Source organism: Tenrec ecaudatus, chromosome 12 (assembly GCF_050624435.1).
Source record: "Tenrec ecaudatus isolate mTenEca1 chromosome 12, mTenEca1.hap1, whole genome shotgun sequence".
NCBI lineage: Eukaryota > Metazoa > Chordata > Mammalia > Afrosoricida > Tenrecidae > Tenrec > Tenrec ecaudatus.
The window spans coordinates 95,689,052-95,707,969 of NC_134541.1; the positions used below are offsets into that span (position 1 = coordinate 95,689,052).

Consider the following 18,918-nt stretch of genomic DNA (forward strand, 5'->3'; position numbering starts at 1 on the left):
TCACACACAAAGACGAATTTGTGGATGGTCACAGTCCAACCTGTTTGCATTGGCTTGTTTAGACATGGCCTTCAATCTTTTCAAAGTTTTTCTAATAGCCTCAGCATCAGGGAATTGGTGATGACCTGCAGCCCCGTGAGAACATCCTGGACGTACTCCAGGTGAAATTCCTCTGTAGATAAATATGCACAGTGACTTTCATTATTTTCTCTGAAGCAAAGCATCAGCAACTTCTGCAGAACATAAACCATACCTTTCTTGAAGTCTTTGGCCATGTATTTCTCCTTTCCACTTAGATTCATTGTCTTCTGCTCTTTGCTGCTGCATTTGATAAAAAATAGCGTGGTAATGTTCATACTGTCCTCGAGGAGAAAAAGATGGAGCCACTGCCCCTCCCCTGACAAAAAAGGGAGCCTAGGAATTAAACAAAGAGCTCTCATATGTTTATCTTATAAGGTCTAGGAAAGCCTGTACAGGAAAAAAGTAAATTTCAACACTTGATTTTTAAAAAGCAGTTATTTAATTCAAACATAATAATATGCAACACAAAGGAAAAATATTTCTCCCATAACTATCAGCAATCAAAAGGTAGTAATTGCATTGCTAACAAGAGAACATAATTAAATATGGCAAACAAAAACAGTAAAATGTCACTTAAACATGGGAAATTTAGTCTTAGTCAGTTTTGAACAAGCTTCTGAAATGCATTTCATATAGTTCTGCTAAGCTTAAAAAATGTTTGGTTTCTAACTAAAGCAGATCATGCCTTTACAACGCAAAATTGTATTTAACAAAAGCATTTGCATAAGGCATTTAATATACCCCAAACTCTTCAACTCACCCAGCAGACATTATGATTCACACACCAGGCAAACATACCTCAAGTATAAATTAAAGAAGTAAAACTGCTATCTAGCTTACAATCAAGTTGGGAAAGAAAGTACAAAACTAGAAAGACTGGCCTTGAAAACAACATAGCAAAAAGAGATTAAATGTACACTAAGGTAGTAAAATAAAAATAAGCACTGTGTATACAGATTTTGGTGTGGGAGCAGGCTAAAGTTAACAAATATGATTACAAATAAGGCAAATAAGGAAGTGTTATGATTGGCACCTGGAGCTCCAGTAGAATAATTAAGTGTTGGACTGCTAACAGAAAGGTCAGTATTTCAAAGCCACCAGCTGCTCCCTGAGAAAAAGATGAGGCTTTCTACTTCTGTAGCCTTATAGTCTCGGTAACCTATTGGGCAGGTCTACCCTGGTACTATAGGGTCGCTATGAGTCAGAATCAACTCAATGGTAATGACAAAGGTCAGCAATTCATTTAGCCAGGTGCTATCAGGGGAGGATTTTTCCAGTTCATGTAAAGAATACAGAGGATTTATAAATTTTCTCAAAGTAGTGTATCAAAAAACGGTCAAAAGAGTCAATAGTACACATGATAAGCAGGAATAAAAAGGAAACAAAAACAGAAGGACTAATTAGACTACTGTTACACTACCCCAAGCCAGAAAGAATAGAAATAATCATTAAAAACATAAAATTTTGAGGGAGTTGTGGATTCTCTTATGCATCACCAGGATTAAAGCAAAGATATTAGAACCCAACCACCTGGAAAGCCAATATTTTAGACAATAAGGATGTTAGAAAAGAGATTAAAAAGTAACTAAGTATATAAGATGCTTGCTACAGAAGTCATGGTAAAATCTTTGAAAAGAAGAACTACACAACCTCAAATGGCACTGAATAGACAAGCGGGTATGTTTAAGGATGTACAATAGCCTTTTAAAATTAAGCTTTTATTTTTTGAAAACTGTTGAGAGCATATATTGGAATACTGAGATTAAAGAAAATCTGTAAAGATAAATTCAGACAACTGATTAGACGTTCAAAGAATAACAGATTAAAGTCCTAGTAATAGGGATGCTGAACTAGGCAGGAAGCACCACCAAAAGAGTGCTCCTACTTATCCTCAAAATGCGCATTTTAAACACAAGAAGCAGAATTCTGGTACAACATGATCACATTTACCATGACATTGCTTACAACTTGAGTTTAATCTGGTACTGATAACCATTTGAACCTGAATTTCAGTGTTCTAATGTTTCTCATTATCAAAATGAGATGGGTATAGTCCAAGTAATAATAAAAATATTGCATTAGGATATTATAGCTTTATGTTCTCCTTAAAATATATTTTATTAACATATAATTTACATATAGCAAAATTCACCAGTGGTAAACATAAGTTAATGGATTTAAACAAATACATATGCTCATGTAACCATTTCCACAATCAAAAGTATTTCCATCACGCCAAATTTCCTTCAAAGTCTGTCACCCTAGTAACCACTGGTCTGCTTTCTGTGATGAGAGATTTCTTCTCATTTTATAAAATGCAATCAAACGAGATATAGCTTTTTGCATGAAAGATTTCACTGTTTATGAGACTGGCTCATGCTGTATGTACAAATAGGTTATTCTTTTTCATTGCTGAAAAGTATTCCATTTTCTTTTCAAACAACAGATTACACACAGATATGATCTCTGTGTGGTCAAACTATACATGTGGAATGTAACAATTTTTATCAAAATACATATTTAATAGACACAAAAATAAAGCAAAAAGTTAATATCTATTTCATAAAAGTTAATGTCTATTGCATAAAAATCATAAGACTATTGATATTTAAATATTTCTTAGTCTTTGCTCTAGCTACATTTAGGAGAATCTTAATTTGCTTGACTTTATACTGAACCTTCATGTCCAGTATAAACTGTACAGAAATCAAATAGCTTAACAAATTTAATGATTAAAATTCCATAAGAAGTTAAGTACAGAAACAGAGTTTTCTTTAAATCATTAAAAACCAAATTTTTTCATTATTCCTTGCAAAAATATATGTAAATATATTTCTTGGTCTGAAAGAGACCAGGAGAACCCCTGAAATCATGGTCCCGTAACAATTTTCTAACTGACAAGTCTTGAAGGCCACATTTCAGCCAAATAATAGACATGTACAACACCACTACCTGTGAAAAATGTGTTCCTTAGAGTAATCAACTATATGAGAGCAAAAGGGCAACATTTTTCCCAAATTAAAGATGTCCCAAATTAAAGAGTAACAGGGAAACCAAACCAGACAAGACAGGAACAGGGAATTCAGGTAGAGGACTAACACACTGCAGGGTTACAATCAATGTCACAGAACAATTTGTATATAGACTATTGATTGGGAAACCAATTTTTTATGTAAACTTTCACCTAAAGTACAATAAAATATAAAGAAAAAAGGAATTACAGAAATTTATAAAGGGAAACAGAAATATTGAAGGACAAAGTATTTAACAATATTGAAAAATCATTCTCAGTTACCAAACAGAATAAAACTTTCGGAATTAAATACTTTAAACATCATAGAAAAAAAGATATTTTATTACATATGAAATACACAAGAAAGGCAACAAGACAAAGTAATCAAGTTTTCAATCCTTAGCATAAATCTGATATAAAATCCTTGTTTGGAAACGTTCCCCTACCCAATCAGGTACAATAAGGGGTCAGTGCTATCTGAATCCATCTTTATCAGTGCTCTAACACATACAACACTGTCTTCTTTTTCTGAGTTCAGTAATTCATTGCAATGACCATCCAGAACTCACAGATAATATTCATGATTAAGCGCTTATTAAGGAAGTTGACAGGTTAAAATACAGGTGAGAAATGCTCAAAACATAGCACATGTTACAAAGCACATGTTACAAAGTGCTAATAAGTGTGCGACACTATGCTGTAAACCTCCACTCAAAGGTACTCAGTTAAAGCTCCCTGAGTCAGCAAACCCACGTGCATCAATTAAGTGCCAGAGGCACACCACTGCCCCAAAGCGCTCACTCTACTTGCTCTTTGGGCTGTGAAAGCCGCCACTCTATTTCACCTTCTACCTCTTGGTTGTGTTGCTATTGCTGCGGCCCTGCCACTCCTCTGAGGGCAAACCTGTCTTCTGGATCAAGGAAGATTACTGAGCAGTGATCAGAGTCCAGAGGACACATTCCACTCCTAGTTCTTATTACTAATGAGATTCCCTGCTCTGCTTCTCTAAGAGCTCAGTTTATACCCAGGAGGATGATAATCCAATGAAACCTATTAACAGTTACTTACATGTAAATCCTTACACTGTCCTCCCCCATCTTCTTAGCAAGACCAACATAGAAAGGGGTTATTTGGTGGGAGTTATAGAGACTTTGGGGAGAAGAGTCACATTATACAATTCATGGGCTCTACAATCATTAAAGTTGTTGGTAGTTGCTAGCTGTTCCATTTTTCCTCATAGTGACACATGTGTGCGGGGCAGAACTGAAAACAGTTTTCAGGGATGTGACCTTTAGGAAACAGATTGCCAGACCAGTCTTCCAAGGTACTTCTGGGTGAATGTGAATGACCAACGGTTCAACTAGTATTCAAGTGCTTAACTGTTTGTGCCACACTGAGACTCCTCTGTGTAATATTAGGATAAAATAAGATTAATAAAAATTATAAATCTATATTAAAGCAGAATTTTAAAAAGTGACCGCTCCTGAAATGTACTATGAAAAACATTGTATCTCAAGATACTAAAAAAATTAAACAAGAAACCCATGACAGAACAGAGATCAATTTTTAAATAAATAACATGAGCGTTATATATTTTTTGTTGTAAATTATGTAACTTCCTAGTCTGTTAGTGTCCTGTGTATACTATGCACATTATATTAATGCACATGTTACTTATGTGGGCATGTTATATATATGAAAGAAATTCAGGTTGTCTAGACAAAACAAAAACCTCTACAACCCATGTGTTGCAGAGCAGAACTGCCCCATAGGGAATTGGTTTCTCTTCCGAAAGCAGAATGTCAGGTCATTCTTCCTCCATATTACGGTGTAGGTTGGAACCACCAACCTTTAGCTTAGGAGTCAAGGGAAAATCACTTGTGCCACAAGCAAGCTCTTTTTCAAATTACAGCTCTTGGGGAAAATAAGTTAACAAGAATGATAATTCGGTTTCACAACACTTATTTCGTTTCTAAATAAAAGAGGTTCATAAAATTTGTCTTGGAAATTCAGTTTAAAGGCATGCTATTAATAGGTAAGTCTGTGATATCGATTAAAATTATAATACAGAAAATTGGGTGAGGGGCAATGGAGGACGATCTAAGATATGAAAGTAATAAACTATAACTTATCGAGGTTTGTGAGCGAGGGTGCGTGGGGGAGGGGGAAGATGTGGTGAGATGATATCAGGCTCAAGTGGGAAGAGAATGCTTTGAAAATGATGATGGCAGCATATGTGCAAATGTACTTGACACACTGGATGAGTGTATGGATTGGGATAAGAGATATGAGCCCCCCAAAAAAGTGTTTAAAATAATAATAATAATAGAGGAATAGTAGCACATTCCTCTTACTGTACAACAAATGACCACAAACTTGATAGTTTAAAATAATAATTATATACTTCAGGTTTGCTGGTCCAGGAGCCTAGGTATGAGCTACCACACCTGAAGAGGAAGTTGGGATTTGGGCCAGCCCTTCAGGCCTCTCCACTGGGTCCCGACTCCATGCTGGTATGTTGCATTCACATCTTGGAGCACCGGGTTGAAGTCTGGTCCCTCTTTACCTGCTACATGGACACCTGACCCTCCCCCCAGAAGAATTTATTTCAGAGGATGGCACTGAAGCTACAGCTGAGGGAGAGGGACATGTCTGATCGGAGCACATGGGAATAAATGAAGGGGGAGGAAGAGAGAGTGGAGCACATCCTGGCCCACCAACCCTTGAGGACGATATTCTTGTTCGGAGCAGCCAATGCACAGAGAAGATCATATGGCTTATGGCTGTCCAGGATTTTCAACTTTGTGACTCTTTATAGAGCAAATGGCCTCATCTTTCTCCCTCGGAGTGGCAGGTGTTTTTGAACCACTGACCTTTTGGTTAGCAGCTCAACTCAGTTAACAGTGCCACTAGAGCTCCAATGATGTGCGAAAGGCAGGATATTGAGTTATATTGCCTGCTGAATCTGTCTTCATATGTGCCTTTCTCTGCTTGAAATCCACGACATCCCTCACTGACCCATAACCCCACAAGGGACAACAATGGAGACACAGTGTGGGAACTGCACCTGATCTGATCCTACCACACCAAGGCAAAACACTAAGGGCGTGCAACAGAACAGCAAGGAGACCAAAGCAACATAGTCCCCAGGAATACCAAAAATAGGCTTTGGGACAAGGGCTTGACACCCCACCAGACTCGACCGGAAAACACTCCTGAAGGCCAACAAACAGTCCTTGAACTAACTACAGGCTTTTCATTGTTGTTGTTTGTCATTGGCTTTTTGTTGTTGTTTTTTGTTTTGTTGATTTGGTTTGCTCGGTCTTATGTTTGTACATGTTATTATCTATGCAGGTCTGGCTAAATAAAATAGGCTGGATGAGTAATCTGGAGGAGAAAACAATGGGAACAACGGTTCCGGGGGTACATGGGAAAGAGGGAGGTGGGGGGGAAAGAACTGGTGTTAACAAACCCAGGGACAAGGGAATAACAAGTGATCCAAATCGGTGGTGAGGAGGGTGTAGGAGGCCTGGTAGGGTGTGATCAAGGGCAAGGTAACCTAGAGGAATTACTGAAACACAAATGAAGGCTGAGCATGATAGTGGGACAAGAGGAAAGTCAAAGGAAATACAGGAAAGAGCTAGGAGGCAAAGGGCATTTATAGAGGTCTAAATAAAGGCATGTACACATGTAAATATGTTTATATATGAAGATGGGGAAACAGATCTATGTGCATGCATTTATAGGTTTAGTATTAAGGTAGCAGAAGGACAGTGGGCCTCTACTCAAGTACTCCCTTCAATGCAAGAACACTGCATTCTATTAAACTGGCATTCCATTCTGCTCGCCTTCCCAACATGATTACTGAAGACAAAGCGGGTGCATAGGCAAATCTAGGGTCTTAAATACTTGAAGGTAAACAAGTGGTCATCTAGCGCAGGAGGAAGAAGCCACCAGCCTGTGTGATCATGAGGTGTCGAAGGGATGAGGTATCAGACATCAAAGAACAAAAAAAAAAAAATCACACCATTGTGTGTTCACCTTCCCAATACGATCACTGAAGACAAATGGGTGCATAAGCAAATGTGGTAAAAAAGCTAATGGTGCCCAGCTTTCAAAAGATACAGCATCTGGGGTCTTAAAGCCTTGAAGGTAAACATTCTGCCATCTAGCTCAAAAGCAACAAAGCCACATGGAAGAAGTACACCAGCCTGTGTGATCATGAAGTACTGAAGGGATCAGGTATCAGGCATCATCAGAACAAAAAATCAAATCATTTTGAATGATGGGGAGTGCAGATTAAGTGCCCAAGACCCATCTGTAGGCAACTGGACATCCCTTTACAGAAGGGTCACCAGGAAGAGATGAGCCAGTCAGGGTGCAGTGTAACAACGATGAAACATACAACTTTTTTCTATATCTTTAATGGTTCCTGTCCCCTCCCCCCACTATCATGATGCCAATTCTACCCTACAAATCTAGCTAGGTCAGAGGATGTACACTGGTACAGATAGGAATTGGAAACACGGGAATCCAGGACAGGTGATCCCTTCATGGCCACTGCTGAGAGTGGCGATACCGGGAGGGTGGAGGGAGAGTGGGGTGGAAAGGAGGAACTGATTACAAGTATCTACATATAACCTCCTCCCTGGGGGATGGACAACAGAAAAGTGGGTGACAGGAGACGCCAGACAGTGCAAAATATGACAAAATAATAATTTATAAATTATAAAGGGTTCATGAGGGAAAGGGGAGTGTGGAGGGAGGGGAGAAAATGAGGAGCTGATACCAAGGGCTCAAGCAGAAAGCAAATGTTTTGAGAATGATGATGGCAACAAATGTAAAATGTGCTTGACACAATGGATGGATGTGTGGATTGTGGTAAGAGTTCTACGAGCCCCAATAAAATGAAAAAAAAGAAAAAAGGGGAAGTATATAACAGGCAAATTTTTTAAAAAGAAAAAGACATTAATATGATTTCTTACTTTTCATATCATGTTTTTAAGATGAGGAAAGTAAAGCTCAGGAAAATTAAGTAATTTGCCCACGGTTATATAGTCTGGATCTACAAATAGGAGACCTTTGAATGTATATATTTAGGTAAATGATGATCTAGGAGGTTGGAGATAAGGGTGTAGGGATGACGGGGATTTCAAGCAGAGAAAGGCATATATGAAGACAGATTCAGCAGGCAATATGACTAAATATCCTGCCTTTCGCACATCATTGGAGCTCTAGTGTCACTGTTAACTGAGTTGAGCTGCTAACCAAAGGTCAGTGGTTCAGAAACACCTGCCAATCCGAGGGAGAAAGATGAGGCCATTTGCTCTGTAAAGAATCACAAAGTTCTCTTGGAGTTGAAAGAACAGCCCCATCCAAACAGATGAGTTTGAAATATGTATTAAGTAATGAAGAGTACTTTGAAGGTGAAAAGGTGGTTTTGTAAAGTAGTACAAATTTGGGGGGAAGGGGTACCCCTTGCATACTCTGCCTGGGCCTTGAGAGTTGAAAAGTTTGTGTCCGGTTTAATGGAAGAAGGGCTATTAACCTTTGAAAGAGTGAAATGTTTTAACTAACATCTTGTATTTGATTTAAACATTTGTGAAAAGCATTAAACAAAGGCATGTAAGCTGAAAAAAAAAAAGAGTCACAAAGTTGAAAATCCCGGACAGGGTTGCTGCAAGTAGAAACTGATTTCATGGCAACAAGCTTGGTGTAGGTCACCATCACTATGTGGTATGGAATCGAGGGAGATGAATTGGGAGAAACTAGCAGAAGCCCTATTAAGAAAGTTTTCTATACTGCATCTATTGTGGCTAGAGGAGTCTTCAAGCCTCTGGCCTTGACTTGCTCTTCAAACCTTGAACTGAAACTAACTCCTGAAATGACCTTTAAACTAAGCCCAGTGTTTCCCAAAGTGGCTGATACAGCCCCCATGAAGGTGCACTTAGGAATGACACAAGGGGCTACAAAAGCAGGTATTTACACTTTAACCTAGATTACAGTTTAGTATAAAAGATTTTAATTGCCCAGGCTGTGCTGAGTAATTTTTTCCTGGGGAGGGGCTGGAAGGCCAAATAAGTCTGGGAACCTATGCTTTATCTCAAAGAGTAAAGATTGCAACCTTTGAGTATTACATTAAAAAAAAAAAGGTAACAGCTATTTTAAAGCATAGATGAAAAGGCTGAAAGGCTGGAAATTAAGTAAATAGAAGAGAAACAACTCAAAGTGACAAGGAGGTTGACACATTGTGAAGAATATAACCAACATCACTGATCATTATGCATAGAAACTGCATAAGGAGCAGGTTTTGCTATGCATATTTTCAATGAAAATGAAATTAACCAAGATGAGGGTACTTCTAAACCTGTATGAGAGGATTTAAACCTATATGGAAGAATTTTAATCAGAGATGTGACACACTGTATTTGATTTTTAAAACATTCCTCAATCAGGAACGGTTTATCATAGCCGTCATTCACTCAAAGTGTTTAAAGCAATTTCAACAGTGTCATGTATTAGTTATTAATACAAGTTGCATATTAATTATACACAAGAATTTAAAGAAATTTAAATAGATTCTGACAATTCTAAATAAAAATTAATTCTAAATAAAAGTTAAATATATTTTTAAAGAACAATCTGAAATTGGAAAAAAATGGTAGCAGTTGATTGATTACATGGATATCAGATGCCTACCTCTACTTCACCACCTCCACCAGCACTTAGCACATTTCTCCATCCTTGTTCCCTGGCCCTATTTATTTTCTCCAACTTTTAGGAAAGAAACAAACAAAATACCATTGCAAGTATTTAATATAAAAGTTATAAAAGTCATTTAGGAATGAAATATAAATAGTGTATGTGATGGTGTGCAGGGTGAAAAAGTCAATTACAAAAGGAAAAATACTGTATGGCCTCACATAGCTGGACAGAGAAAAAAGGCAAATGTACAGGCAAAGTATTGTGAGTCGCTACCCACTAAAGGAGGGAGGGAGAAGGGCAGCTAGTGGTGATGGAAACAGGGGCTTAAGGTGGGGTGCCCAGCTCTACTTGTAATTGCCATCAATACGTTGTGTATCTTTGAGAAATGAAATTGGCAAAAATTTCAGATTCACTCATTAGGGGGAAAAGGAATAGCTTCAAGCCTCATGGGATTTAGTTTCTCGGCTTGGAATTTTGGAGTCATGGTTTCATGGGCCACACCAGTAATAGGGTTAACATGTTTAGTGCCTCTGTTCTATGTCTGAACTTGAAGTATAGTGCCTGAGGCCTTACAAGGTTGCAAGCGACCATATAGGCCACAAGAATTAGTGTTTATTCACCTGGAACAAGAGAGACAGAAGAGCTGGAACTAGAATGATGTGAAATGTGTGGCTCTGTGAACTACTGCCTCTTTTGTCGTGAGATCAGAGTAACTGGATGGTGTTGAGTACTATTACTGAACATTCTGATCAAAGATACCAAATAAAAATCCTCATCAGGATGGAAGTAAAGCAGAACAGAATTTCAAATTCTTGTGGACTTCTGGGATCCATGACGGTTGGATGAATCCCTGAAACTATTTCCCTGATAACCAAAAACATCTTCTGAAGACTGCTTAAAAGCCAAACAGTAGTTTAGCCTAGCGAGTAACAGATGTCCGTCTTGAGAATTATGCTCTTTTGAGAGCTATCCATGTGGGAACACACTGGCAACAGCAATTTTCAAGCTTAGATAGGAAGTCTAAGGAGGAGTGAATTTACTTCAACGGGTGAACAGCTCAGAAAAGGAGGCGAAAATAATTACACAGTTCAAAGGATTACATCAGTGTCACTAAATGGTACACACTGAATTGGTGTGTGTTTGGCTGTACCCTTGTAATCTCAACAACAAATAATGTGTATACAAAATTGAGTGTGTGTGGATGTGTGCATATGTGTGTGTGTGTGGAGGAAGAATGTACAATGGAATAAAGATTATCCTTACCCTTTCCTTTTCTTGCCTTTTCATCTGTTCAGCCTTCATTAAACTAATCTGTAACAATTTCAGAGACAAATGGTTAGAACTCTTGAAATTATGAAACTCTAAAATTTGGCAAAGGAACAATAAAATTACCTGTTCCTTTTGTTTCTTTTCTTTTTCAATAAATTCTAACCTTCTCTTTCTTGCTGCTTCCTTATAAAAGAAAAAAAAGAAATTTTCATTAATAATAATTCCTACATTATACTATGATCAGGTGAGTTAGTATACCAATGACAAATATGTCTAGGGAACTTAAAAAGGAAAAAAGTTAGTGGTATTTAGTTGGAAGAAATAAGGAGGAAAGATCTGGAGGTTTAATATTGTAATATTTTGTTTCTTTATGTTTTGTCTCATTTATAATTATTTTATAATTGCTTTGAAATAAGCAGACTGATATCCTTATACCTCAAACATTTTCCTCCTTTCTACTCCAGGATTCACTTTCTTCACTGTAGTTTGATGGGCCTGGACAAAAGTAAAACTACAAATTAGAAATTCTGAGGCATCATTTTAAAAGTCTAAATTTATGAAAATTTAAAGAGGAAAAAGGTTAAAGTCTAATATTTCTATAACCCTTCTTCAAAATATTGTCAAAAATGAACAGCACCATAATGTTTGATGTTTCCGCAAAACTGGAAACAAATTCATTCAACTCAATAAACTATGAAAATCCCAATCATCAATTACATAGTTTTGTGTTTAGATAACCATTGATTTTATTATTTTTCTCTATTATAAAAACACAAACATTATCCCAAAGTACAAAAATGAACATTTTCCTTAAAAGGTTTTACACAACGTATGTTTACTATGTAAGATTCACTATGAGTTGAAATCAGCTCAATGGCAGTAAGTTTGGTTTGGTTTTCAGTCAAACCAAAAAAAATGTTTTTTTTCCGTCAAAATTTAGAGCGTAATTACCATATATATTCATGTATAAGCTGAGTTTTTCAGCACAAAAAATGTGCTGAAAAACGTGGGGTTTGGCTTATACACGGGTCAATGGTACCCCAGCGAGGTGTAACACCTCACTGCTCCCCCCCCAGGTAACGGGAGGAGTGCCCGTTATCTCGCGGGTGATTGCCATTTCTCTGCTGTTTATTCAGCCCTGCTGACACAGCAGGGGGGCTTTGTTTACTCACTTCTAACCAATCAGAGCCATCCTATGATGTGTATCTTTGAATAAGCCTTTTAAAGACCATGTGCGAAGGATGTGGCATGAATGGATGTTATCTGGTCAAGCCCGACTAACAAAGGAGGAAATCTCATGAAGTCTGACATAGAGTTAATAGCAAAGTGGGTTCGAGATGCATGGGAAGACATTCCAGAAGACATGGTGCAACGTGCCTTCCAGAAATGTAGTATTAGTAATGCTATGGATGGCAGTGAAGACTGCGCTTTGTATGAAAATGACAGCAGTGATGGTGATGATGGCGATCTCAGTGAGGACAGCATCTATGATGACCTCACACCAGCTGAAGCTCTGCATTGGGATACGGATGATGATGAGAATCCAGTTTTGAAGGATTTTAACTCTTTCCATTTTAGCTTGGTTGCTGACTGAGCTCAGGGAATAGTACCCTTAAGGTATCCTTGTTGCTACCTTACTGATTTTGTTGAACCTATTTTCCACTTACTGTGTTGGTTTACTAATGTTAAATGACTGCTGTCCTTTTATTTATGTTTTTTATTTAAAATAAATGTTTAAATACATGACCCCACTGATGTCTCAATTTTTAGTGATTTTATTGTCATTTGTTTTGATTATTGAAACTCGCCAATAGCTTCTGCATTTTCCACACTAGGCTTATACTCGAGTCAATCAGTTTTTCTGGTTTCCCAGGTAATAATTAGGTACCTCGGCTTATACTCGGGTCGGCTTATATTCGAGTATATACGGTAAGTAATTAATGGTTTATTTCACTTCCTATTTCCCAAGGTAACCATTGATAAAGCAATGCTTTTAAGAATCTACTTCCAGGCATTTGTAAAATGCACGTGAATATATGTGTGAGCATATATATACATATATAGAATTTACTTTTATGCCTTTTATAATAAATTTGACAATGTGATATTTGATAAAATATTTTAAAGTAAACATTGTGTTTTGGCATTTATATAACATAAGCAAGTTAACAACTCTAATTATTATGGATAACTGTATATACAATTCATTTTTTGAATTATTCCTCTAGGAACAAACATGAGGTGGTTCCAATTTTCCCAACTCTACATGCTAAAAAAAGGATTAAAAGACAACAGAATTTCTCTACAAACGTTGTGAAGCCTTTTTGGATATCTTTGCGCCACATGCAACTCGTTCAAAAGGGCAATTTTACACATGAAATTAGAGGGTAAAAATACAATTCAAATGTTAAGAGAATGTTATACTCCCACAAAGGAACCCATTTCCCTGAATTATCACAGATATAGCATCAATCTTTCTTGAATTTGTGGTTTTTTAAGAAAGACTGAAAATGCTTTTGACATTATTAAGATATTTATACTTCTTTATCTTCCATATACTAATGGTTCATCCAAATCTGGAGTTATATTTGATTTCATGAACTCTTAATATATTGTATAAAATATTTTTCTCAGCCTGTTTTCTATTTTTAAATGTTTATTATATTTTTCAATACATAGGAATTTATAATTTATATATAATAAAATACAAGGAGGTACCAAAAGAAAACAAAATGGAAAAGAGTTCTGCTGGGTAGAGATTTCACAGCACACATTTTCCCATCAGACAATCATTTATCAACACATTCTGAGTTAGTGCCCCCAGTGGCTTGGTCGCCTAGAAGGTTCTCTCTGATCACAGTGAATTTTTTCATAAAAGTAGTTTCGCTCAAACCTTGTTTTTTGTGCTGGCCAATTAAAAGAACAGCATGCAGCTCTAAAATCTTGTTCCCTGCTTGGGGAAAAAGCCACAGAAACTTTTGTGATGTTGAACACAGCTTACAAGGACATTGCTATGGGAAAAACTCAAGTATACAAGTGGTTTTCTCATTGGAAAAAAAGTTAAATGTAAATTGATGACAAACCTCATTCTGGACATCCGTCAACTTACTGAACAGACAAAATGGTATTTGGAGTTAGCTCCACCAGGACAGACTGTTAATCAAGCTCTCTACTTAAAGGTTCTGAAGAAATTGTGTAACAGTGTGCGGCAAAAAAGACCTAATTTATGGCAGACTGGGGACTGGTTTTGTCCCCATGACAATGCACCTGCTCACGCAGTCATCTCCATGTGCCAGTTTTTGACAATAAACAGAATGTCTCTCTTGCCCCACACACCTGACCTCACTCCATGCAACTTCTTTTTGTTTCCACAAGTGAAAGGGACATGAAAAGGCAGCAATTTGATGATGTACAAGAGGTAAAGTAAAAAGCAAGGGAAGTACTGTCAGCCATCCAAACAGAGAGTTTGAAAAATGTTTCCAAGAATGGAATCACAGATTTGACAAATGTATTAAGTAAATGGAGAGTGCTTTAATAGTGATAAGGTTGTTTTGTAGAAAATTTAAATACATACCTTTGAAAAAGCATCCACTTGTGGGTGGGGTTATCCCCTAAAAATACAGTATCTATATTGTACTACTCTACATAAGAAGACATTCTAACCTCAATATTGTATTTGTTTCTGGTACACAGTTTCATTTTGTATTTCGATCTTTATCAGGAATTCATTTTTATTTACTTAAGAAATACAATTTAATTCTACTTTTTTATAGAAAATCTATTTCATATATATTCATCAGCCTGGTTTAAAACATTTCATGTAGCATATAATAAATTCTCCTACATGATCAGGTCCCGGATTCTACATTCCGTTTCATTTATAATCCTACTCACCTTCATTTTTTGCGTTTTTTTTTTCTATAATAAACTTGCCAACACAAAAATAAGTAAAACATTCAGGGCCTCAATAATTCCATAATCTTTTAATTTCATTTTCCACAAAGTTGAGCAAATTCAAAGGGAACATCTATGTAATCACCACCCAGGTCAAGAAATGGAAAACTATGAATACCTAGAAGCCATTCCACAATCACCACCTCTTCTCCCAAAAAGCTAAGTAACTGCCATCCTCTCATAACTTGACCATCACTGTGATTTTCTCTATGACTTTATAACTTATATATATTCCTTTCCAAACAATATACTTGTTCCTGTTAATAAGCATTATATTAATGTAATCAAACTATCTACTATTTTATCTTGCTTCTTTTGCTTAGCATCATGATTGGAAGACTCATCCATATTGTAGTTACATTGCCTTCATTGATCTATAGTGTTTTCATTGACTTGTCTGTCTACCAATTATCTGTTAGTTTGTCATACTGTGCTGACTTGTGTGTTGCTGTGACACTGCAAACTATGTCACTGGCATTTCAATAATCAGCTGGGTCACCCGAAGTGAACAGGTTTCAGCAGGGCTTGCAGAATAGAAAAATACTATGAAGACGAAATGGGCTATCCACTTCTGAGAAAATTAACCACTGAAAACCTTACAAATAGGAGTGAAACATTGTCAGATACTGAAAACTTCATGAGTAACAGCAAAATATTGTCAGAGATAAGCCCTTAAAGTCAGACAGCACTCAAAATATGACTGAAGTAGAGATCACAATGATGGGGATGAAGTAAAAAGCTATTGGGCCTTCATTTGTTGATGAGGCATAACTTGAAAGGAGAAAAACACAGCTGTAAACATCTATTAATAATTAGAATTTGGAATGGATGAAGTATGCATCTAAAAAGATTGGAAGTTGTCAAAAATAAAATGGAAAGCATAAAAATTGATATCCTACCAGTTAGCCTCAATGAACTGGTACTGGCCATTTTGAATCAGTCAGTAATATGGTATATTATGCCAGTAATGACAGATTCAAGAGGAATGGAGTCACATTCATTGTCAAATAGGACATTTCAAGATCTATCTGGAGAAAAATAAGGAGCTGATATTAAGGGCTCAAGTAGAAAGCAACTGTTTTGAGAATGATGATGGCAACAAATGTACAAATGTGCTTGTCAAAATGGATGGATGTATGGATTGCGATAAGAATTGCACGAGTCCCCAATAAAATGATTTTTTTAAACATTAATAAAAATAAATAAAAGTCAAAATAAATAAACATTTTTTAAAAGATCTATCTTGAAGTGTAATATTATCTGTGATAGGATATTATCTAGCCACATACAAGGAAATCCAGTCAATAAAATTATTCAAATTTATGCACAAACTGGGTAAACAGAGAGGAACAACCTCTCAAAGGGAAAAATGCTTAACAACACTTTAAGAGAATGTAAGCGGAGAATACGCCTGGTACTATGTTTCTAATTGGACACTTTGAACCTACTTCTATCCAGTCCTTGGAGAAAGAGGCCATGTCCTATAGACTGCTGGAACTTTCAAGTCGCATAACATCCTTCATAGGACATACCAGAAAGATTCACTGGGGATACCCCCTAAGTGACTAGGCTTTACCTCGAACTCACCTGTAGCAGCTTTAAGGAAGTGACATACTCCCTTGAACTTAAGGCTGAAATGTCCTAGGGTTGAGATGAAGCAGATGACTGCTAGCCCAAGGTTATGGAATTGGCAGTCATTGGACTTTGTTTTGCTCTGAATGTGTCCAATGATGGTGGCCCAAAATTACTATATATTTTCTATTTTAATACCCTCATTACTTTCTTACAGCATGTATTAATCTGATGGGGATGATAATCCTTTGTCAGTGAATGTTATTAAAAGTTTGGCCCTATCACCACTCCGACTGGGTAATAGTGTTCAGTCATTTAAAAGTATACAAGTCAACAATTCAGGTATCGAGGTTCATAAATGGCCTACAATCGTATAATTTCCTTTTCTAAAAAGTGTTTGAAATTCTTACCTCTGGTTAAATTAATGACACTGTCTAATATAAGTTCATTATGTCCCAAGGGGATGATGTATAATGTTCTCTATCATGAAAGATTATGATGTTTTTAAAGTGAACCAGAGACACATATAAGGCACAGATATATGAATGTATTTTGGGCTCACACATAATTCTACCCGTAATCTAAGAACAATGAGCTCTTATGACATGACCCTGCTTGATGCCTACCGTCATGAAAAGATAACGGAAGATATGGGTGTTATAGACAAGTGTGGTGAAGAAAACAGATGATGTCAAGCTATTAGAAAGAATAGTGTCTGGGGTCTTAAAGGTTTATCTTCAAATAATTAGGCATCAACTAACTCCACATGGATGACATGGACAAGCACACCTGACAGTGTGATCCAAGGATTCTAAGTAATAAAATCCAAATCGGAAGGAAGGAATAGTATCAGAGCTTAAATTGTGAACATCTGCTTTAGAGAAGGCTATGGATGACAGTGGAAACCCAAAATATTTTTGCAGGGTCCCCACATGGATTAAGCCTTTGGAAAATTCCCTCTGACAATAGTTCAGGAATGTGCATCATATTGCTATCAGAACGAGAGCACTGTAAGTCGATGATGGCAAATGCAATTGAGTTAAAATGTAATGCCTTATCATTTGATCTCCTTTTTGACGCATTTTAAAATTGTTTCAGTTTTTAATATTTTATTGCTTTCGTTTTAGTGGAGATTTTCCTGTTTTGCCTAGTCATTGTTGTTTTTTGTTTGTTTGCTTAGTTGCTGTTTGTGTTGTCTGATTTCCTGCATATAAAATTCAGGATAGGTAGATTTATGGAGACAGTAACTGGATTGATAGTTACTTAGGGGCATTGCAGGGGGGATGGAAGGAAATGGGAGATAACTAGTAAGAGAACAAAATGTTCTGAAATTGGTTGTGGTGATGGTTGCACACACCTTCTTCATATAGTTGAATGATTAAATTGTATGATATATGAAGGAAGTGGCAATAAAACTAATTTTTAAAATGTATGCACCAAATCTTAAAGCTAGTCACGGAAAAATAGATTTTTAGCAATGTCTAAAGTCAGAAGTTGATCAAATATGCAACTAAGATGCATTGAGAATTATTGGGAAATGGAATATAAGTTGGAAATAAGGAAGGAAGAGTAATTGGAAATATGTCTTTGGCGATAGAAATGAAGTTGAAGATTGCATGACAAAACTTTAATGACCTCTTTATCACAAATACCTTTTTCAGCAACACCAATGGTTACTATACACATAGACTTCTTCAGATGGAACACACAGAAGTCACACTGACAACACTTGTGGGAAGATACAACGTGGAAACTCAATTTCAGCAGCAAAGCCAAGCCAGAAATTGGCTTTGAAACAGACCCATATGTCCTACACCAATCCACAACGTCCTCCTCCATCTCACAAAACGCACACTATGATGCCAACTGTAGGAGGAAAGCTGATTCAGTGACTGTGCAAGCATCTCAGTGCTGGCAGGGGTCTCCACACGACTGCTCCAGCACCCAGGGCTGCATCAGGGCAGGTCCATGCGTCTTCTCTCAGGATGTCTCGCAGGAAGTGAGCCTTACCAGTTGAAACAGGGAACTGGTTAAGGCAGCTACACCCTGGTCGGACCGTCACAAAGCAAGAGACCCGAGACCTAGAAAGGCAAGGCTCACCGAGCTGCCCTTCAATTCACCCCACATGTGTTTATTGGCTAGGTTGGCACAATAAACTAACTATATCAAACACTCGTAACAGAAGAGCTGACCAGCTGTTAAATGACATCAAGAACATAATACATGAAGAAAGAAAAAAGTCATTGAAAGGACAAGGGAAGAATGATCAAAGTAGATGCCGGAGGAGACGCTGAGACTGAATTATAGCAAATGCAAGAAATGAA

The 18,918-nt window shown here is 37.0% G+C and overlaps 1 protein-coding gene across 14 annotated transcripts in view; it reads right to left on the reverse strand.

Moving 5' to 3' along the window:
* NEK1 (NIMA related kinase 1) overlaps positions 1-18,918 on the reverse strand; it is a 231,566-nt gene that overhangs the window by 133,180 nt on the left and 79,468 nt on the right. For 8 of the 14 annotated variants that reach the window (XM_075564248.1, XM_075564257.1, XM_075564256.1 and 5 more), the window contains 6 exons: positions 11,504-11,563; positions 11,192-11,251; positions 11,063-11,110; positions 9,794-9,868; positions 254-414; positions 41-172 (listed from right to left, as the gene is read on the reverse strand). In XM_075564248.1, coding sequence (XP_075420363.1) covers positions 41-172; positions 254-414; positions 9,794-9,868; positions 11,063-11,110; positions 11,192-11,251; positions 11,504-11,563 — 536 coding nt within the window. The remainder of the gene's footprint in view (positions 1-40; positions 173-253; positions 415-9,793; positions 9,869-11,062; positions 11,111-11,191; positions 11,252-11,503; positions 11,564-18,918) is intronic. The other 6 variants (XM_075564254.1, XM_075564255.1, XM_075564258.1 and 3 more) reach the window with 3 other exon arrangements.